The 24102-nt window shown below is 38.2% G+C and overlaps 1 protein-coding gene across 3 annotated transcripts; it reads right to left on the bottom strand.

Moving 5' to 3' along the window:
• Nucleotides 1–6602: 6602 nt before the first annotated feature.
• On the bottom strand, nucleotides 6603–19451 carry ZBTB18 (zinc finger and BTB domain containing 18). Of its 3 annotated transcripts, none has more exons than XM_075267823.1 (2): nucleotides 19336–19451; nucleotides 6603–8219 (listed from the first exon to the last, which is right to left on the bottom strand). In XM_075267823.1, exons 1-2 carry the CDS (start codon nucleotides 19340–19342, stop codon nucleotides 6640–6642), a joined length of 1587 nt encoding a protein of 528 aa, XP_075123924.1. In that variant the 5' UTR covers nucleotides 19343–19451; the 3' UTR covers nucleotides 6603–6639. The 3 variants fall into 3 exon arrangements, with proteins under 3 accessions (XP_075123924.1, XP_075123923.1, XP_075123925.1); XM_075267822.1 differs by lacking the exon at nucleotides 19336–19451 and adding an exon at nucleotides 9497–9797; XM_075267824.1 differs by lacking the exon at nucleotides 19336–19451 and adding an exon at nucleotides 9665–9794.
• Nucleotides 19452–24102: the final 4651 nt, after the last annotated feature.

Below are 24102 nucleotides of genomic sequence, written 5' to 3'. Positions count from 1 at the left end.
AAATTCTGACCCTACCATCCGAATGTCGCAGCAGAAATCGAGACTCATCAGACCAGGCAACGTTTTTCCAATCTTCAATTGTCCAATTTCGATGAGCTTGTGCAAATTGTAGCCTCAGTTTCCTGTTCTTAGCTGAAAGGAGTGGCACCCGGTGTGGTCTTCTGCTGCTGTAGCCCATCTGCCTCAAAGTTTGACGTACTGTGCGTTCAGAGATGCTCTTCTGGCTACCTTGGTTGTAACGGGTGGCTATTTGAGTCACTGTTGCCTTTCTATCAGCTCGAACCAGTCTGACCATTCTCCTCTGACCTCTGGCATCAACAACGCATTTCCGCCCACAGAACTGCCGCTCACTGGACGTTTTTTCTTTTTCGGACCATTCTCTGTAAACCCTAGAGATGGTTGTGCGTGAAAATCCCAGTAGATCAGCAGTTTCTGAAATACTCAGACCAGCCCTTCTGGCACCAACAACCATGCCACGTTCAAAGGCACTCAAATCACCTTTCTTCCCCATACTGATGCTCGGTTTGAACTGCAGGAGATTGTCTTGACCATGTCTACATGCCTAAATGCACTGAGTTGCCGCCATGTGATTGGCTGATTAGAAATTAAGTGTTAACGAGCAGTTGGACAGGTGTACCTAATAAAGTGGCCGGTGAGTGTATATATATATATATATATATACACACACACATATACATACACACACACATATACACACACACCCTACACACAAATACGCCTGCAAAAAAAACTGTGTGTGAACTAGCCATAACTCCACCAAGCATTCTCAGAAAACTGTTGCTGCCGATGGCCAGACTATGCTGTAAAACGCAGAACAGAACAGAGAAACAGCTCAGGTAAAATGACTGAAAAGATTAGAAAATAAAAACTGGTTAGAAAAAAAGTTAAATATTTTTCTGACTTTAATAAATAAAAAATGGCAATATAATCCTTTTAAGTATACAACCAATTTGTTGGCTTAGCTTTCAGCAAAAAGTGACACCATGTGCACTGGACAGTGTAGCAGCAGAATTTACATATTTCCAGAATGGAGTCACATGAACTAAGTGCTTAAAGTGGTTATCTAAGGGTATGTTCACACGGTGGAAAAGGTGGAGGAAACCTTTTCCGGCTTGTGAACTTTCTGCGTGGCTAGCCGAGACGGGATGCTGCTCCTGATTAGGCCCTTATGAATTGACCTAAACAGAAGCGTGTCTTGAGCCGCGGATGCCGCAGTTGAGTCAGCCATGGAATCCGTGGCAAGATAGGTCATATCGCTTCTATTTTCCACTACTAGCTAGCGGGAAAAAAAAAGCGAGTGACTCCCATTGACGACAATGGGAGCCATTTTTGTAGGCAGATTTTGAGGCAGAACTCGCGTCAAAATCCGCCTTCCAAAAACTCCGTATGAACATACCCGAACATTGATGGCCTATCCTTAGGTCATCAATGGATGGGTATCATTATGATTCTCAGTATTTACATACCATGAGCCGCACTGCTCACTTGCTGTACAAACTGTAGCGACAAGTGTAGGTACTGCAGTGCTGTTGCATAGAATTTTTTTTTTTTATGTAGATTGTGAGCCCCATTTAGGGATCACAATCTACATTTTTTTTTTCTGATCAGTATGTTTTTGTAGAACGAGAGGAACATATAAACACGGGGAGAACATACAAACTCTTTACAGATGTTGTTCCCAGCGGGATTCGAACCCAGGACTCTAGCGCTGCAAGGCTGCAGTGCTAGTCACTGAGCCACCGCGTTGCCCGTCACATAGATTTCAATGGGATAATGCTGCAGTACTCATACTCGCTGCTACATTTTGTAAGGCAAGGGAGCAGCGCAACTTGCGGTATATAAATAATAGCGCAAACTTCACTGTTTCGGTACTGGTATTCCCTTCCCTTCATGGGATCCTACTATTGATTTGGGTCATGCGATCTCCTTCTGATCTACTGGGATTTACATGGCTGTGTAGGTTTGTTACATGATGAAATGTTCCACGTAGGGGATTGGGGGAGGGCACAAGCTCTTGTCATAGTTACTGACAAGGATTAGACTGGCTTCTGTCAAACAGTACTAGTTTTAGAATTTAGAAAGATTATTACACTGACCCCTGTCAGACAGAGATGGAACTCTCGCCAAATCCCCATGTGATGCTATGCTGTCGTATTATGGAACTGATAGCAAAGCATACAAAAATAAAAAATAAAAATGTAAAATAAATAAATAAAAAAAAGATGTTCGGGTGAAATGCATGCTAACATAATATATGGTCTCACACACAAGACATTTAGTGTTAGAGTACACATGGCCTGGTTGCTGGCCACATATAAATCTGTAAGTATACCACAGCACTCCTCTTAGGAAGATAAGCATATATCCATATTGTATATAAACATTAAGGATGTGTACTACTTGGAAGACGACAGATGCGACCACTAAACTTGACTTTTCAGCCTAATGAAGGCCTCAAGTAGGCCAAAACGTGAAGTATACTTTCCAATTGATTTACATTATTGACAGCCCGGTGCACAAGGGAATCAAAGCTTTATACAAAAAAAAAAGAAAATATACATACGCTCTTTTTTTTTTCTTTTTTTTTCATATCCAGTAATGTTGAGGTATGTTCATATTTAAATGAAGTGATGTGACACAGGAAAGTATGGTAATAACAGCACCAATACAAGCCGATTTTCTTTGGTTTTAGTATGATCATTGGTGACATTTTTCTAGTAAATGTTTTATTAATCCCTTGAGGATATGGGGCAATTTTAGCCTTGAGAGTAATTTTTTTTTCTCTTCCTTTTAGCTGTAGGATACTTTGTTTTTCATGTGCTCACAATAAGAGTATATTATATATTATAATATTACACTTAGGTTAAAACTGGAAATGGAGTTAAAGCTTGCTCGATCATGCCAGTAAGATTGGCAGTCAGTAAAAGTCTTCACTGAGAAAAACCACACAGTACTTCAGGTCACTTAAATTTTCAGAGACATAATATCCTAGGTCCTCATGAGATCAGGCAGCCTTGGTAAACCCAATCATATTGATTGTCGTATAGGGATATGGTACTATGCAGTTACGTACGTATGTGTTTTGTATACTGTATGTAAATCCTCAAAATCCACAGCACTGTGGAATCAATTCTGCTCTATAAATATATAATAGTTATCAAGTGGACTGATACTTTGGGTATAGCATATATAAAATAATGTTTGCGCTACAAATCACACGCAAATACAGTCATGATGGGTTTTTTTTTTGGTTTTTTTTATAGGGAAGGCAACTGTTGTAAGGTCAGGAAAGTGGAAACTTCTAAAGACAGGAACTTCTAAGTTTTCAAATCAGGTCTGTTGTGGTACAAAAATATTCACCAAAAAAAAAAAAAGTCTGAGTCTACCATTAATGCAATAGAATGAAAAAAAAAAATGTTTTTGTCGTATTATCCGTAAATTTAAATTGAAAGCAAATCCAAATTCATTTCAAATAGATACACAACTTGGCAACTAATAAGGTTTATCATTGTCCCGGTGAATATTAAGTATGGCTAGCAAGAACAATAAAGATTAAAAAAAATCCCCATAGATTGCAAGAATTCTAAGTACATACTTAAACAGATGTACAGCTATAGCAAGGATTCAGATGACAGACAACGCGCTAAGCTTAACGTAGTATGCCATTGTAATAGTGTTAGAATTGCACAATACATCAATAGTGTAGAGTTCCCCCTGTCATGGCAGCATCTGTAAAGGGTTAATCCACTTCTTATATACATTGAAGATGGCCTGAGAGTTGCCTCAGAGGAAGATTTATATATATATATATATATATATATATATATATATATATATATATATATAAACACTAGCAGATTGATATATTCTCCATACAATTGCCAAATAAAAATAAATTGCACCCCACTGATTTTATATTGAATTCAAATTCCCAAAGTAATAGGATTGGATTTGGGCTACTTTGTTGAAGCAGTGTATAAAGGGGATTAAGGTAAATGTGTTTTTCACTAGAAAAAATTAATGTCTCATGGTAGATCTGGTTCAGTGGCTTAATAAGCTTATACTAAAGCTCTGCTAAATATGTTGTTCCTATGTAATAATTATTGAGTATTTCTTCATAAACATGGTCTAAATGATTTAAATGCGTAAAATTGTCCCTTGCCCTTGTAGTCTATTTTAAAATCTGAGTAAAGTAAAGTAGATGCATTGTTCAAATATTGTATAAAAATCCTACCAATTTCAGAATTAGAAGATATTTAATACATTTCTGTTCACATTATTTTATAGAATACGACTATCTAAGCAGTGGCGTAGTTTGTTACTTTGAATCCATGTATTTACAATGACATTTCTTCCTCCTTTAAAATATTTTACTTGAATTTCACATAACAAAATTTTCTATATTAGAAGTTTCCTATATTACGGCGAGACTGTCCAGCTTAGAAATAAAATCATAACTACAAATTTTCCCTCCTTATGTCCAAAACTATAATTGTTCAGCTATACAGAAATAATGTGCTGGACTGTTCCGCCATATCTCAAAACTTCACTTGTTGGTATATTACTACAATGTAAATTGGTATTTTACTGACTTCAGTTTGTTGAGGATCCATCTCTGACATCTGTCATTAATGTTAGAATTATATGTTGAATTTATTAAGCTCAAACCAACAGACTGGATGAAACATACAGACCTGGCACTTGCTCAGCAAACTTACTGTATCATACTGGCAAACTATCCAAAAATAAAAAGTTAGCGAAACAGGCAACAAGTCTAATTACCTCAAACATGATAGATAGATAGATAGATAGATAGATAGATAGATAGATAGATAGATAGATAGATAGATAGATAGATATGCCGGCAAATATACTCTGCGATGGCTAAATGAAACAATACTTGTGCATTAAATTGAAATGACACGTTTTCCGATTTAAGTGTTTTATTGAAATTTCACACAATTTGAAATATATATCAAACACCTACACAAAATACAAAATTAAAACAATATAATAATAAATTACCCACCCATTTCCTGGAAAAAAAAAATACAGTGATTGTCAAGGCTAGACAGAAGTCTAAATATATTCACAAATCACACATTTTAAAATGATAAATAAAAGCAAAATAAACTGCCAATACATTGTCATTGATTGTCTTATCAATATTATTTAAATAAATTTACCATTTTTAAATAATTGTTATAAAAACTTCAAGTACATACACATCGTTCCACTGAATTATGTCTTCTCTGAAAAACAAGATGCAGCATATACTTCCCACTTATTGGAAACATGCCTCATGTTTGCAATTGTACATTTCAGGTGTCTGTATCTTACAAAAATAGTAACAGAACAAAAAAAAAAAAATAGACCCTTTGAGTTTCTGCAACAGAATTGTATTTTTACCACATCAGCCTGTGCAGAAAAAAAAAATCGTCCTATGAGTTGGCCAAATTAAATCAACAGGCAAAACACTGCTTTTATAGATCCCAAATTATACCTGGATTTGTATCACCATCTCTAGCTTTGTCTTTATTCGAGTAACAGTAGTTAAAATATTATGCATATATTTTTTCACATTTTATAATGAAGTGCTATTTATTCAATATTCCTCTTTGTCAGAATGCACATTTTTATATACTTATTAAATATTGCATCTGTTAAATACATGTAAACAGGTGTATTTTTCAGGGAACAAGATATGTGTTGGCTAAAATCTGATTAAAAAAAAATAAAAATAAAATAAAAACTGAAAATACACGCACAGCACTGTGTACTTTTGTCTTGAGAACATAAAGTTGCAATTTTAACAGCATATTTCTTTCCGATAAAATTATGTTGAAATAAATAATTTTCCTGTAAGTACATAATGTTAATGATAGAAGAACTATTCATGCAGCTCTGCTCAAATCATTAACAGAAAACTAAAAAGCAGCATTCAAGTTGTCTGACAACATCTCAAATTTAAGTTATACAAAAATTATACATTATAAAGCCAAGTTGAACACTTAACCACCTTCACAATCCTTTTATTTATTCCAAATCATGTTTTCACAAATAAACTCACAATTCATATATTTTACTGTTACCAATAATGCGGACTTTTGTTTGTTAGATAATGTGAAAGCTGTATCTTAAATGGAAGCATTGATCCCTTTGCTTTTTAATCATCAAGGAGGTGCAGGTTACATTTAGTTTAGGGTAATACCTATGGAGTAGCTTTCCCACAGCAGTCATGTGCACATTATATTAAATAACTGACCACAGCATAAATCTCTTCCTAATATATATATATATATATATATATATATGTATTCTAAAACAATATTCAGTGTAGAGACCCATTATGTGTTGATCTGGTAAAGTGCAACACTGATATCCAACAACTACAATTGTACTTAAATGATTCATATTCTAAAATGAAATAGGTTGATTTGCATTTTTGCATAAGAAAATGTAATTTTTTTTTTCTAAATTAAAAACTTCATCTCGAGTGTAAAGGGGATATTTTACATTTTATTAGATACACTGACAGTGCATATGTGTACTTCTATGCACGCATACACAACTTTAGACCATGTATGCATGCATGAACATATATTGCAATAATTGCATTCATTTCCAAAGTTCTTGAGAGCTATCTTCTAAAGTCCAGTCTCTCACCCCAGGCAAGTTCAAAGCTTCACTTTTAACAGATAAAGAGTTTACCAGTTCACAGTGAAATTTTCGGATGTGCCTGTATAGGTCTCCAGACTGTGTAAACCTTCTCTCACACCACTTACAAGCATGTGGTTTCTCCCGTGTATGAACAACAGCATGCCGGCTCAGGTTGTGAGAGTACTGGAAACTTTTCCCACATTGAGTACAGGTAAAAGGCTTTTCTCCAGAATGAGTCCTCTCATGACGTTTTAGAGTGTACATACACGAGAATGTCTTACCACACAGAGAGCAGGTAGGGACATGGACATCATTGGTGGGTTTACTTCGTATACCATCCTGTTCTCTAAAGTGTGTACTTAAATGAATTTGTAGTATATGTGGGCTTGGAAAGACTTTGTTGCAAAGTGGACACATAAAGATCTGTCCCGCAGGATTAAGCATGTTTGAGACAAAAGGAAGAAGACTTGTGTCCATGTTACTTTCTATATGAACTCTCTCGCTATCAGGGGTGATCATTTCATCATCACTTGCCTTTTCATCATGATCCAGCTCTCTTAAGACTGAATCTTCTCGTACAGGACCCAAGTGGACAGACTCGTAATGTGTCCTTACATCATTACTTATGCCTTCCTTCACAGTGTTTTGTTCCATGTCATATTCAGTAGTATCTATGCCATTTTCATCACAAGAAGCTTCTTTTTCTACTTTCACTTGAACTAGATTGTTTCTTATCGTCTCTGATGAAGAGAAATAGGAGGTATTGAGTGGTTCGGCTCCTGACACGTTAGATTTCACAGACAGGTCCAGGACACAGTCTGAATCTGCTGTATCCCTAATGGAAGTGTTGGACCTTCCAGATAAGGATCCAGCTGAGCTGCAAGGACTAGGTGCTGTTTTCACAACGGTTGTGTGAGTTTCAGTTTCTGTGCTAGTTTGGGTAATGCTGGTTGAATCAGAAGACAACCTCAGCCACATGTTCTCAGCGTCTGCTGTCAAATCACCTCGAGTAGGAAGTATGTTCATCTTTTCGGCTTCACCATCTTCATCATCACTGGGCAGATCACCTGCCATGTGGCTACTTCCATCTGAGAGGCTTTCTACTTTATCTGAACAACTTGAATAGTCTTCCTCCTTTTTAGTGCTGTCTGCCTCTGTTGTAGCTTTTTCTTTCAGTTTCTTTTTACAGACTTTCACAATGTCGTACATGTGCAGATAACTGGCAGCTGCAAGTACATCTTCAATAGGCAGATCTTTAAACTGGAGTTTCCCTTCATACATGAATTCAAGCAGGAGAGCAAAGGCTGGAGCTGTAACAATGTCACTGTTCAAGTTAACAATGTCTCTTTTGTCTAGCTGATCCTTGTAAAAGAGGTGGAAATACATGCTGCATGAAGCCAGTACAGCTCTGTGAGCTCGAAAATGGGCATCTCCCACCAGAACAGTACAATCGCACAAAAATCCTTGATCTCTCTGCTCACTCAAACACTGTAGCAAATGTCTGCTATGTTCTGGGAAATCCATACTGTCTTCATAACCTAAACAACAAAAATCTGGTATTAGAATTGGTAACACGATTCTCATTAGAAGTGAAATATAATAAAACATTATTGAGGAAATTGATGATATTAATTCTACATAAGGAAACAAGCTTCAGAGGTCAGGAGATTTTGTGTTTACCTAACAGACATGGTATGTGAATGAATGAAAAGGGTTGTTTATAATGTGAACGCAATTTTGACTATATAATAACTCAATAGGTAGAGAGGGATTTTCATCTTAAAACTTTTGACACATTGTAATAAGGCCATGCGGGTATAATAAAGCTGGTAAACAAGTAAAGTTGTACAACTTCATATAAATGACCGCAGTACAAAATTTACTAAAAGGAAAAAAAAGCACAACATTTTCAGTACACAAATATATTTTACAATAAAAAAAAACAACAAATCTTTCATTATCATTGCAAAACAAAAGAATGCAAAGATTAACAAATACAATCACTTTAAGTGCCCTGTAACCCACATCAATCCTAATCCTTAAGAGGGCTAAAAATAAAGATTTGAGGGCAGCTCACAAGGTAGCTGTGATCAAATTAGTAGGCTGAAAGGACAGAGGGACGAAGAAGGAAGCTTATAAACATCTGATCCAGCTGACGGTGGCCATATGGCAGCTGCTGCCCAGATAAAGAGATTAAGAATAGAGGAGTGCGATTACAGCTGTCTGGCCAATTCAAGCAGCTCAAATCTACAAGTTCTAAATTAGTTTGCTAGTATATACAATAAGTACCGAGAATAAATGAAAAACACACAATCTATTCTTATGACAGGTAGATGCAAAAACTAGGAATGAAGTGACGTGAATATTTCAGAGGAATGGTGAAAAGGATACCTAACAGACTGCAACCTATATTTAGGCCTGTTGTTCCAGTGCTTTCAGACCGACAGACACGACTTCACTTAAAAAGAAAATAGATATTTTGGAGCACTTAATAAGCTTAAGAGCTGTAACAAGACGGTGGACAGCTACAATATTAAAAAAAAAATATATCTGTATCGCTTGGGAGAATCTTATAGATGTAGTTTTAAGCACATCTATACAGCCGTAATGAATGTACAATCACAATAACAAAATCATCGATACTGTTATAAAATAAATGGAAAGAAATAAACACAAGTGAGAAAAGCAGTTACCAAAGCACAGTGATGTAGAGCAAATAAATTACAATAAGAGAAATAAAAAGCAGGATATAATATATATATATATATATATATATATATATATATGATAATCAATATACAACTGCAAATCCTACCTTTTTTATACATAGACCTGATGATGTACTCCCCTCTCATAAGTGCTGTATGCTGGTTGTATATTGATCGACTCAAGAAGTAAAAAAATAAATAAATAAAAAAGGGGAAAAAAAACAGACTGACAAACAGATGCAAAGTGGAGAGGATGTTAGAGAGGAATAAGATACCTTTTCCCCACACAGCTCTGCACACACTAACTCCCTGGCTGTGTGTTAGAATAAAAGGCTGAGGGATGGCAAGCTGTCAGCTGCTCTGACATCATGTTCAGATGGAAATGCTACCTCCAGCTGTGCTCCTTTTAATGCCATATGCTGCTCCTCTACACTCCTGCCACCAGCTTTTTCTTAGGAGAACTTTTTTCTTTAGTTTGTATAAACAAAAACTTCAAAGTTTCCTCTTCTCTAAACTTTCTTCACATACCAACTTAACATATGGACTATTATAATTATGGAATTTTCTAACAACTTTACACCATTTTTGAAGATTTTATGTATTGAAGGTATGAACTCCTACAATATGTTGCTTAAAAAATAATATGGTGTGTATATGATGTGTGAATATAATGCAAAGCCATACATATATGTACAGAACTAGTCTAGATTATAGTAAATATATATATATATATATATATATATATATATATATATATATATATATATATATATTTTATATTTTTTTTTTCCTTTTATTTCTAATTCCCTGATGGTATGAAAAACATATATTTTGGTATTCTAGATAAAAGACGTTTGATTAAAATGCTAAATCTGCTACTATTATTCTAGAGAAGTAAATTATAGCCAAATTAGAATCCACTTTCCTTAAGTATGGGTTAATATTACAGACTGAAGAGTGCTCCTGGAAAACACACACACAAAAAGATCAAGCTCTTGTAGCAAGCGGCTGATGAAATAACACTGCAACCTTGTAGCGACTGTACACACGTTTCGATTCTGTTTATATACCTCACATCTGTGAGTGTCACATAAACACTAAACATGAAGTAAGTGAAGAACAACCTGGTGTTTAAGTAACGTGGAAGTAGCTGGAACTGCATTTACTAACTTGTTTCAGGAGGCTTTTGCTTTGCGTAGAAAGACTGTGAAATAATCTCACATACTTAATACTGTTACTGACAATATTTATTAAAAAGGAATTTGACTTCCTTGTGGTTCCGCTCTATAGTCAGTCAGGTAAGATTCCATGTGTAAATAATGCAATGCTTTAGGACATTAGACCACATATTTTCACTTCAAGAATTTATAGCTTCTTAAGACAGGTCACCAGTATCAGCATGGTGGGAGTCACAATATTTGCTCCTATGCTTAGCAGCTGATGGAAGGGGAAGGGGCAGTGGCACTTGGGTAAACCCTACAACATCTTTATTACCAAGCACAGTGCTGTGCATTGTATATCAGCTGTGATGGCAGTGCTCATACCTTGGTTCCATTCACTAGAGTAGGACTGAATGCAGTATCATGTAATGCCACTATTCCTTGGATGGCACTGTAGCTGGTAATGATGAGGCCGCAGTGCTGTGGCCCCTTCATACAGTTTATCGTCATGGGTGCCCCATCCATCTGCTATAGATAACCTATCCTAAATATATGAAAGTCTATGAAAACAATTGCATGCGACAATAGAGCTTCTCCCACACCTGCAATGTGTACCTGGTTGTTGATCCTATTCCAGAACAGACTACCTTTCTCTTAGGGCTAGTTCACACGTAAATTACGTGTGGCTTATTTCGGTCCTGAAAAAAAAATGCTTCTTAATTAGGAAGCGTTTTTTGGACCTTGCTGCGTTTTTTGTAGAGCGTTTTTTTTTTTAAGCCGCTTTGAAAAACGCCAGGCGGTTTTCCCCTCCAGTAGGGTGAATGGGCCGCAAAATATGTGTTGCATTTTTTTTCCCGGTGTTTTTTTTTTTGTGTGTGTGCAAAAAACCGCAACGTGTTTTTATGCAAAAAAACCTTGCATCTTTCGCTTCCCATTAACTTCTATTGCTTTCTTCAGGCGGAAAACGCCTGAAGAAAGGTCATGTCGCTTCTTTTTTCCCCTAGCGGAAAAAAAAAAAGCTAGCCCTCTACATAGACCACCATTCTATGGAGGCGGATTTTGAGGCGAAATCCGCTGTCAAAATCCGCCTCCTTGTCCCTGTGTGAATTAGCCCTTAGGGTGCCTTTACATGGAGTTACGCTCCATGCATTTTGTCCATTTTACATGTGTAAAAATACACTTGTAAACTGTAGTAAGCCATTGAGTTCAATGGCTTACGCACGTATTTTTGAGCGCGTTTTTGCGTCCGCAGAGTGTAACTCTGTGTGAAGGCACCCTTAGAAATTTCCATAGATGTGAGATATTCATAAAAGTCAATGGAACAACTAACAATATAGCTTGGAGATGTACAAATCTCCCAACCCAAAAGAGTCAACATTCAGAACAGAACAGTGGCAGTTTGTTTTTTGGTGACTGGCAGGCCTGTGGAGTCAGTAGGCCAAACCATCTACTCCTTCTCCTTCATACATAACTGACAGCCATGGTCAGACAGAAGTGGTAAAAATCTTCCATTTCATTAAAAAGCCAGTGACTGAATTGCTGTGAAAGTAAATGGGTGACAAACCACACATCTAATTAATTATACAATATTAATAATTAACCATATTATTAAGGAGTCCACAGCCCTGGTGACCAGTGGACTTCTCAGTATTTGGCTTTCACTAATGCTAAGGCTGGATTCACACTAGCGTTTGATTTATGTTCAGGGATTCCGTTCCCAAATCCGCTGGAAAAATGTAGAGATAAAAGCAGGACCCCATTATAGTCTATAGTCTTTCCGCAGGTAACCACTTTTTAAGCAGATCAGGTTTCAGTTTTTTTGGGTCCCCAAGCAGACATGAAGAACTGAAACTGGGCACAGGTGTGAACCTGAAGTAACTGAGCATACATTCAAGTTTATGTCCAAAAAATTTGTAATTTTAAAGGCTTTGGTGTAATAAACAAAATTTTGAGAAATCATCAAGGTTCAGTTCACATCCGTGTTGTAGTCTCAGTTTCTATGTTAAGTCAGATGGAACAGAAAAACTGATCCACTTAGGGGCCACACTTAGGTGGCTCAGTGGTTAGCACTGCAGCCTTGCAGCGCTGGAGTACTTGGTTCAAATCCCACCAAGGGCAAAAAACCATCTGCAAGGAGTTTGTATGCTCTCCCCGTGTTTGCGTGGATTTCCATCCCATACTCCAAAGACATACTGATAGGGAAAAAATGTACATTGTGAGCCCTACGTGAGCTCACAATCTACATTAAAAAAAAACAAAAAAAAAAAAAAACTGATCCACTTAAACACCCATTGATGTCAATGTTGGTGAATTGTCCTTAGCTTATATCCATTCTGCATTCAGTTTCTTTGACAGAAGTTCTATAGACCTCAAGCCTTAATCAAAGAAAAAGACCTGTTTTTTTTTCTTTCCATGTATAAAGGATGGATATAAATGGAAGGTAATCCATTGATGTCCGGTTGGATCCATTCTTTACTTTTTTTTTCCTTTTACAAATCTAGCATACTACAATGCAGATGTAAACCCAGCGTCTGATGGAAGATTTTTGTTCAGGTTTTCCACTTAAAAAACAATGAGGTAATTTATTAAACTGGTCATGACATTTTCTGGCACAGAAGTGTATTTTAGAGCCTGCTTCTCACTTTGGAGGAAAGTGGGCAGAGTAAGATGGAGATAAAAGCAGAAAGTCACTATAACCCACACCAGAAAACAGGTGAGATACAAGTAATCTGTCAGTCCCTGACCGGCATAGATATCAGTTCTGGTACATGGGACACTCTGCTATAGCCTTGTAATAATTCTCGTGCATCTGCTGCTCACAATTTCAAGTCCAATATTAAGATCTATTCATTTTTCATTACACACAAAAGTATGGCATATAATCCTTTCGTTCCTATAAAAACCAGATAGAAACATTTTATTTAATATTGTCTCTCTGCAAGCGCATTGACACCCATACAACGCTAGCTTCACACCTGCATTCAGGTTTCCATTCTTCAGGTCTACTTGGGGACCCAAAAAACAGAAACCCAATGCGCTTAAAAAGCAGACCCCATAGACTATAATTGGGGTCCGTCAGGTTTACACATAAAAAAAAATTCAAGCAAAATAGGGGACGGAATCCCCAACCGGGCAACAAGTGCAGTTGTGAACCCAGGCTAAATCAATTAAATGGACCTGGTAAAGGAATGCTAAACACAATGCAATGAATCCAAATCCATTGGTTATTGTCACTATCTAGTCTATCTATATTAAAGTTCATTAACCCAGTTGGGACAATATCTTCTCATAATAAAGTCACCTTGACAGTCAGTTGAACACTTTTAGCTTCATGTGGTATGTAGCACTATATGGGCACCATTCATATAAATAGACAAAGAGATTCCTGAAAAAGCATGAGGTTTACAGGCAGGTATATTTCAGTGCACATGACCTATGATCTTTTGGACTACAACTGGTGAAATTCAAAGGAAAATTCTGCAACCGATAAGGCATAATGTGGATGGTGAATTCTGTTTTCTATCCAGTCTGCTGCATTTATGAAATCCATTTTCAACTGCATTGTATCAAATTCTGCTGAGAACCTTTAGGGTCAGTGCACAGAGTTTATTGGCGTTGATTTTGTCGCTGAATCCGCCTCAAAATCAGCCTCCAAAAAAAGCCTCCCCATAGAACTCTATGGGGAGGCTTTTTTTGGAGGCTGATTTTGAGGCAGATTCAGAGTCAAAATCAACGTAAAAAAAAACTCAGTGTGCACGGACCCCAAGAGCAATTTTCACACAGAAAACATTTAAAAAAGACAATACATCAAGGGCTATAATTATGCTATAGGATAGGATATAGAAGTGCAAAAGGCATATTCCTATAGTCCATTTAACCTCTTATGGGCTAGTTCACACGTGAATAGGGGGTGGTGGAATTTGGTCCGGAAAAAAAACACTCCAGGAGTTAGGAAGTGGTTTTTGACATTGAGGCGGTTTTTGGTAAAAACGGCCTCAAAAACCGCCAGGCAGTTTTTTCCCTCCAGCAAAGCGAATGGACCGTAAAAAACCACATTGTGTTTTTTTGGTGCGGTTTTCCGCCTCCCATTCACTTGTATTGATTCCCTGAGGCGGAATCCGCCTCAAGAAACGGCAGCTAGCTTCTTTTTTCCGCTAGCGGGAACAAGCCGATAGCGGTCTACAGCGACCTCTATTGTGAGGGGGCGGATTTTGAGGAGGATTCTGTGCCAAAATCCGCCCCCTCTTGCCCAGTTGCATATTTTGTAGCGATTTTTTGAGCAAAAAGAACACAACAAAATCTGCAACAAAACAAAAAAAAACTATGCTTCCACTATGTAGGGGCTTGGCCTAAAGGAGTTGTCCAGGACTAATGATACTGCTCACTCTGGCCTCTTCACTATTTACCAAGAACAGCACCTTTCACACAAAGTCCGCAAAGCTTTAATCTGCAGACTTTCTGATTCCATTATACCTATAGGGAAAGCGTCAGTATTTCTATAGGTATAATTGACATGATGGAATTTCCAAAACCATGACAGTTTTGGAAATCACAGTGCTTCCGCTGCTTGTATTTTTGACAATGTGTGGATGGGATTTGCTAGGATCCTGTCCACTCTGCAAGGACTATAAAACACCGTGTTTTATTCTGCAGTGTTACGTCACATGGGGCTCCAGCCTTATGCAAAGTTCCCACGTGGTGGAAAAGCTGCTTTTTTTTTGTTGTAGATTTTGCTGTGGTTTTTGAGCCAAAGCCAGGAGTAGATTAAGTAGAGAGGAGAATTCTAAGAGCTCCCTTTATATTTTGCATTCCTTACGTAGCCACTCTTTGTCTCAAAAGGGAAAAAAAAAAAAAAAGCAGCAACAAGAAAAGAAGAAAAGAAGCTTTTCTGCAATGTGGAGCCTTAAGGCGCAGGCTAAAACCACATGTTGTAAAAATGCAGCATTTTTGGCTGCTACGAAAATGCAGCACAAAAAAGCTCTGCGTTTTACAGGGCTAGCAAGGTGAATGAGATTTTGGTTAGGCTCATCCAAACATTGTTGGAAAAGAGCTGCAGACAAGTTGCCTTTTAAAATAAAAACAAAACGTAGAATTTTAATTTTATCTGGGAAATCATGAGCGGTTTCAATAATAATTTATTAGGGGAAGGAAAAAAGTTGAAAATAATACAAAAACCTTTTGCGTAGATAAATGCGATGCATTTTACAACGTAGTGACTTAGTCTGTTATGTCACAATACTATGGTATTCCTTCAAAATGACATAAAAGTGCATCACAGTGACAGCCCAAGAGCTGAGTACACACTATTACTTGCTGCATTGTAGATATTTCATTCTCAGGGGGAATTTACTCGTTTAGATTTTTACATGTAGTTGAATAATTAAAGAAAAAAAACATTATTTATAATTTCTCTCCCGTTAGGATCCACACCTAGTTTAACACCCATGCAAAAACCTAAGTGTACCCTAAGAGCAGCTGTTTAACCCATTAAATAGGTTACAAAGAAGGATAATGCTCTCTGCCGCCATTATTGCTCTTGAAAAGCGATCACAGGTTACTGATAGCTTGTCAGGACCCTAGAAAAGCCCCACACCTGTTACTTACATGTGTCTTTTAGGTAATAAAGCACTTATAGACAATAACACCCTGCAATGCAGCCACAGAAATACAGGATAGCATGCTCAAGGCCCTGGTACACAAACACATAACTGCTATGGCCTCATTCATAACAAGCTCAACTATAAAACTGTGTCATTTATGTGATGGAAAAAAAAACAGCACTTCTAACTTTGTCTATCCGCCTCCCCCAAAGAATAAAAGTGAAAATATTTTTTGTACTCAATGTGGTACCAATAAAACTTACTGAAAAACAAGCTCTATGTCAGTGGAAGAATACAGATATTATTCCTTTTGGAATGCGGCTACTGCTTAAACCACATTGTTACCATGAAAACAAAGCCCAAATATTATCCAAATATTATAGTGAAAATGCGGTTTTGTTTTATTTGACCACCTTCTCATCCAAAAACAGTTAAGATACGGTTGGTAAAAAAGAGGAGCTTAGCAGGACAAGCATGGTCTAATAAGTACCCTTACCAGCTCGTCCTAATACAACAACCCTTCTGACCCAAAATATAGTAACAAGATATGATCTATTTGACAAATCCAGTTTGAAAGCCCTCTCTTGAACATAACATGACATAATGCTGTGGCATTATGTCATGTTATGTTCAAGAGAGGGCTTTCAAACTGGATTTGTCTAATTGTGTGCATGTACAGCAGAAGTCACCACATAGCTCCAGTTCTAAGACACCATGCACATGTGGCAAATATGGTATGAAAAATCTCTAGACCATGTAACACCTACATTTCTCAGACTGAGAGTGATCCGGAAACCAGGACTCCTTGCATCATAGTGATCTAAGATGCTAGGCGTACCTTCCTTCCGGGAGTTCCTCTGCCACATACTATATACATATGGAGCCACGAGGAGACAGACTCCTACTATCATAGATCACTAGGATGCAAGTAGTCATCTTGTCAGGACTGAATTTTGTCCAGGAAAAGCAGCCAATATACGATTTGGATTTTCCAGACTATATTCCCCAATAAGGAATACAACAAAACCAAGGTGCAGTATAACACTAATGAACTAATAGGGCAGGGTTATTAATAATCTCTAAATTTGTAGTTTCGATTTGGACAGTCCTAAACTGTGCCAGTTTTATCACGGTATTGCACCACTTACTTGTTGGCTTAAAACATTTTGGCCCATTTTTGGCACACCATATAGCAACTCTGTCTTAACCCTTTTAACAAAAGACCATGGCCCTTATTTAAATACAAGTTGAAAAAGTGTTTATAGTACTTAATAAATGTGGTACATAACATATTAGACAGTTTCTTGGGGCATTTCGATTGATAAATCTCCCCTAATGTGTTTTATCATTTTAAAAGAGTGAGGCAGGTTAAGAAAAAAGAGTTTTCTGGGACCTATTTCTGCTCATCAAGCACAGTGCCATACAACTGTGCAGGGATTGTGCTTGGTATCACAGCTCAGCTCATTCATTTGAGTGGGACTGAGCTACGATCTGGCCATGTGACTGATGATCATCACATCAGTTGATCTGCAGTGTCTCCAGGTGTCACACTCTGAAGGATCTTCAATTAATAACTTATACTAAGTACAGGTCAAGGATCTCCCCTAGATGCAATCATAAACAGGTCTGCATTGTATGGGACAGTATAAAAACCAAGTATGCTACACAGATCCATTTTAAAGCGCTGCAAATAAATCTCTCTACATATTGAAGTGTCTAAATATTTGAGAAAATAGTTATGTGAAGATCAGAAGACTATCAGGGGTACGTTTGCATACAGTGCATACAGCAGATTTGCTGTACAAATCTAATAAACATACCATTGGAGTTACAGAAGGAACACAAATAATGTACCACAAGTATATACATTAGGATTGCTTTACCTGTAAGGACATTCGACTCATTGCTGTCATATCAGACCAACGTTAATCTAAATTTGTGTGCAGTGTAATGACTTGAAATTTCTCTCATTTGTAAGAAAAAATATTTGACCTGCTTAAAAAAAAGCTGCCATTCAATAACTTAAAAGTGTGGACGGCATCAGAAATATTCCCGAAAGGCAACAGAAATTTTTTATTTTAGTCTGACAGTAACAGATGGGATAGAATCAATTCTCTTTTATCATCTTGTTGGGTGCCTGTACATGTTGTAGCCAAACTGCAGATTATTACCAATAGTTGTGCATCACGTTTACTTGCCATGGCTTTATAGCAAGCACAGGTAACGCTGTTCACACTACTATGCATGCAGTTATTTGGCACAGCTATAACATGTAAAGACACCCTGAGATTGCTCTGATCGGTCAGAAATCTAAGAGCGCAAGTGCAGCTTAAGTAGCAATGAAACACACTGATTAGAACAATACGTATTAAGGTTTTATTGTGAAAATCTATAACATCTATTCCGCTATATACAATCTATTCATCTATATAAAATCTGTAACATCTATTAATCTATATATAATCTATAGACAATCCATTCATCTATAAAAAATCTATAACATCTATTCAATAAACATAAAGGTGATGGGACTGGATGCATAAGTATAGAAACAGAGAAAACAGGTGTGAGAAAAAACTGCTGATACCAATTCAATGCAACGTAACCAAACACAACTACAACTGAAGCTGTGTCACAGGCAGCAATATTTAACAGTAACATATCCCTGTGACTATAAACTGTTACATGCATCACATGGGGGGGGGATTGGGGTCTTTACTCTCTCTCCCCCCCCCAAAAAAAAAAAAAAGTGGGGGGTAATAAAGAAACAGCAAGCAAGATGAACATAAGAGCACTATTCACATAGAAAAGTACTGCCATATGATATGTGTGAGCCCAGGCTGTAGTTGCAGCTCTCCAAGCACTAATCCTGTGTAAGCCTCACCAGCATTATTAGCCCCTGCCAGTGCGACATTGCAGTTACACAGTGGAACTTTTCACAAGCATAGTAGTGAGACTAGTGATCTATGGGGGAGGGGGGCAGATTTTATCTGGTGCAGAGCAAGTGCACTGCTATACAACAGAGTGCCAAGTAATGCACACACATCAGCAATACACTGCAGGAAGTCTCATATAAAACATGTGCTGCAAAGTGTCTAAAATCCGAAAATACAATCACAACAATCAAATGATCTATTCCCAATCAGTGCAAACATATGGGGAGGGGGGAAACAACTGACCACTCACCAATCATCCGCAGCCATAGAAGTAGTCAGTGTTACACATACTGTAGTGTGATATGGACATTGAACCCAGCATTACAGAAGACTCACTGCGCATGTCCATGAAACTAAGCCAATCACCGGGATGGAGGGGCAACTCCCTCCCCCGTTACCTAGTAACAAAGCTAAAGCAGCCTATTGTAAATTGCACACGCGCAGTTTATACAGGAAGTAACGTGGTGTCCATATTGGAAAAGGTAACATGTAATTAGAATAAAAATCCAGGAAGTGTTTTAGCAGCCATGTTAATAAAGGCAATGTTCAATTAAATGAAATGACAGAAGTGAGCCGTGGCCATTTTAGTGAAGGGAATCACCTACTGTGACTAACTGGCTTAAACACACTAGTATGATACGAGAACTATAGTACTGACAGCCATCTTAGGTCAGGGAATAACTAAAGGGCATAAGAAATAAAAATTTATAACCTCCACCATGAAGAGAAAAACGGGCCAAGTCAAAAAGAGGGAACAAGTTACCAATAGGAAGATATATATATATATATATATATATATATATATATATATATATATATATATATATATATATATATGTGTGTGTGTGTGTATATATATATATTTTTTGTTTAATATATATATATATCACACACATACACACATATATATATATATATATATATATATATATCCATGTGCAGCAACATTTTGGTCCATACAAATGAACCTTTCTCAAGCAACCTTATGAGGCACACACAGATATTTATAGGAACTTACAAATTATTCCATAATTAAGCAATAAATACTCAACACACTTATTTGCCACAGACACATAACCATAAAAAATGTATCACAATGTGCAGCTTCCCAGTGGACAATGGTTAAAGGGGTTGTCCGGGATAAAATAAAAAATAACCCTAAACTAAACCCCTCCCCCACCTAACTTCTAATTTATTTACTTAAAAATAAAAAAAATCGAGAATTATCCAGATTGCCGAGGCAGTCATGTGACCACCCCACGCACACTTTCTGATAATCTGGTGACATTCTGTTTCCCCGTTTCTGGAAAGTCACCAATACTCCTCCCACCCCCGTCCCCATCATACTATCCTGTCTACCTTCTTCTTCACTTCCTTCACTATCTGCACTATCACCGGCAGACGTGAAGAGAAGAAGCCTGTCTCCACGCTTGCACAGTAGAGCTTCGTTGGCTCTATTGCGCAGGCGCTGCAAAGGTCAACAAAAGAAGGAGCCAGCTGGACAGAAGAAAGTGATCTCCAGGACACAGAAGACAGGTAGGTATGTAAGTATGATGGGGGATGGGGTGAGTTAGTTAGGTAGGGTATGGCTAGTAGTCCGTGGGCTAGGGAAATAGGGAAGAGGAGTGACAGGGGGTTCTGAGAAAACAGCAATGCATCATGGTAGTTGTAGGCTAAGCTACTCATGTAAACAAATGCAGAGGATGCTAGGAGCTCCCAGGGAAACTCAGAAATCACTCAAAATACTGCTAAAAGTATTTTGGTGCACTTATTAACCCATTAAAGGGATTCTATAATTAGAAAATGAAGTTTTGAAGTAATGACACGTTGGAATAGCCTTTAGAAAGGCTATTCTACTCCTAACTGTAATTTTCTTTTCTTCCTGACCGTTTCTGCTAAAAAAGTGTTTCCTCTGATATGCAAATTATGCGCAGGGAGCACAAAAGCGTCATCAAATGCTCGCCGACCCTTAGTGCCTCCTGTTCACTCCCCCTGCATCTTCTTCTCGTCTTCTGCCTTGCATAGGCATCTGACACTGTGGTATACGTGGTTGAAATCCTGCAAATGAGCAGTCAGCTCTGCCACTTCAGGTTCGGCCATTTTGCGGTGGTCTGTTACACGAATTCAACTGCATATAGTGCAGCGTCGGATGCCTATGCAAGGCTGAACATGAGGAGAAGATATAGGGGAAGTGAACAGGAGAAGCTAAGGGTCAGTGAGCAGTTGATGATGCTGGTGTGCTCGAGGCACAGAGGGAATGCCCTCTGTACTCCCTGAGCTTAATTTGTATATCAGAACAAACGTTTATTCACAGAAACGGTCAGGAACAAAAGAAGATTACAGTTAGGAGTAGAATAGCCTTTCTAAAGGCTATTCCAACGTGTCATTACTTCAAAACTTCATTTTCTAATTATAGAATCCCTTTAATAGCACTAAAATGCCTTTTTTAAAATGTTTTTTTGCCCAGAGAACCCCTTCAAACTATATTGTTTAAGAGAACTTGGTTTATCCAATCAATGGCACGAGCTGAGGTGTTGAGACTTAGGGTTCGTTCACATCTGCTTTTCTATTCCGTCCGGGGAGAGTCCGCATGGAGACCTCCCCGAACGGAATACAAACGCAATGGCATGCGTTGTGCTGTAAAAGCACACGGACCCTATAGACAATAATGGGGTCCATGTGCTTGCCGCACGCTGCCCGCACGAATCATGCAGCCTGGAAAGTAGATTGGGAACTACTTTCCTGACCGCACGACATCTGCCGGTAAGCACACGGACCCCATTATAGTCTATGGGGTCCGTACTCTTTTACAGCACAGCGCTTTGCGCTTGCGTTTGGTATTCCATTGGGGGCGGGGGGTCCCATGCAGACTCCCCCGGACGGAATCCAAACGCTGATGTGAACAGGGCATAAGAGAGTGTCTGGCAGTCATTGGAACACGTGTGCATACCCCCTGGTGTGGGGTGTGGGGAACTGCTCAGGTAGATGCTCGATAGCAGCGCAGGAAACAAGGACACAAAGACAGGGTTGCACTCAAGTTCAGCGTTTATTTACTTGTGGTGCATAAACTGCCTTTCCAAAGGCACAAACAAACAAAACAAAAGGCCTTCTCGGCTGAGAACTAACTATAACATAAGAAACTGTTCCCTTACTATACAGGAGCCTGGCTGCCAGACTCTCAATCTGGAAACATCAAGTGGGTGGCACAGTACCTGGTTTCTAGGTTCAGTTCACACATGAACTCTTAGCTTTGTCAGTGTGGTGTCACACTCCTATTGGAAAAAAAAAAGCTAGCAGAACCCATTAAAATCGATGGGAGGCTTTTTTTTTCAGCATGGAAAATTCCACACCAAATTCCTCACCATTTTCCTCCGTGTGAATGGACCCTTACACACCACCTAATTTCAGTCCTTAATTAGTCAGCTGACCTCCCTGGTGTGGGTCTTTACCAAACACTCTTTAGCTGCTTGGCTGGAACATACATACCTGTCCTCCCAAACCACACCCTTCACTTTCTCACAGGGAACATGGGAAGAATATGCACATCTGTCTCACAAGATGTAAACAGGGAGACAGTGCCTCTGTTATGCTGCCCTCAATAGCAAGCACCCTGAACAACATGCCCGACTTCCCAGAAGTCTTCACTGCATGATGCGAGGTTATAACCAAATCAATTTCTTAGCTACGGACGGTTATATTATAATATCCATAATATATGGATATTATTTTGTTGAAAATGGAATAGAGATGAAAATTAACTGGTTTTGATTATAATAAGAAATTGGAACAAGCACTCCTATTTGGTGGATTGAAGAAAAAAGGCTGAGGAGACCTAATAGGTCTCAATGTCAATTTTTACAGATTCAAGATAACTCTTTTTAGACCAGGAGATAACTCAACACAAAGAGGCGTTGTAAAATGAGAGAGGCCTGCAGACACCACAGGAGGTGAAAGGTTGAAGGGACAGAAGGTGAGGACAATTTGCTTCGTCAAGCTACCCATAAAAACAAGATTATGGGAATAATGTCAATCCATGAGGAGAGACCACCTATTAGGTGTGTGGAGACTTATACAGCCATAGTTGCTCCACTGTAAGGGATCATGGGAGGAAAATGCAAATCTGTCTCCCTATTTACAAAGATGTAAATAGGGAGACAGTGCCTCTGTTATGCTGCCCTCTGTATAAGTCTCCACACACCTAATAGGTGGTCTCTCCTTAAGGAGTGACATTATCCCCATAATCTGGTCTCTCAGCCTCTCACTACTACCTAGTCAGTTCTCTCTATGCTGCGCTGATGAGGTCCAACCAGACCGAAACGACCGTCTGTAGCTGAGAAACTAACTTGGTAAAAATCCCACATTATGCAGTAAAGGCTTCTGGGAAAGTCGTGCATGATGCTCAGGGTGCTTCCTATAGAGGGCAGCATAACAGAGGCACTGTATTCCTATTTACATCTTGGGAGACAGATTTGCATATTCCTCCCAGAAAAACAAAGCATTGTTGTAAATATTTCTTGAGGATCTAGAGGATCACTACAGATGACCATCTTAAGCAAATGGTTATGTTTTATCTTGTTTCATTGGATGATTGGTCTCAAGTGGATGTGGACCAATATATATATATATATATATATATATATATATATATATATTTTTTTTTTAACATTAAAGTTTATTGAAGGTTTTTTCAAAAAGTTTTTTACAATAAAGGGAGGGAGGGCAGGAGGAAAGGGAAAGAGGGGGGACAGAGGAGGATCAAAAATTATAACGTGCATCAATGAAAAGGGGATGGGGGGAGGGGAAGGGAGGGGCAAGGAGGATTAAACATAAACTTTGACACAGCAGAGTCAAAATACAAAAAAAAAATTCAAAACAGAAATGTCAAGCAATAACGACAGTAAATGCAATTGCGTGTTAACATAAAACACAAAGACGAAGACAGACAACAATCGTACAAGGGTACAGAGGGGAAAAGGGTGCGGAAGTCGGTGGAATAGTAGAAGTAGTCCCAGAGCCG

This window comes from Leptodactylus fuscus, chromosome 3 (assembly GCF_031893055.1).
Source record: "Leptodactylus fuscus isolate aLepFus1 chromosome 3, aLepFus1.hap2, whole genome shotgun sequence".
In the NCBI taxonomy this organism is placed as follows: domain Eukaryota; kingdom Metazoa; phylum Chordata; class Amphibia; order Anura; family Leptodactylidae; genus Leptodactylus; species Leptodactylus fuscus.
The sequence above is the reverse complement of the archived record's forward strand: the minus strand, read 5'-3'. Positions and strand labels throughout refer to the sequence as shown.

Coding starts and splice junctions, on each gene's coding strand:
- ZBTB18 (XM_075267822.1), bottom strand. CDS start 9,536: ATGAGAGGGGAGTACATCATCAGGTCTATGTATAAAAAAG. Junction 8,220..9,496: donor CAGGTCTATGTATAAAAAAG/GTAGGATTTGCA, acceptor TTTGTTGTTTAG/GTTATGAAGACAGTATGGAT.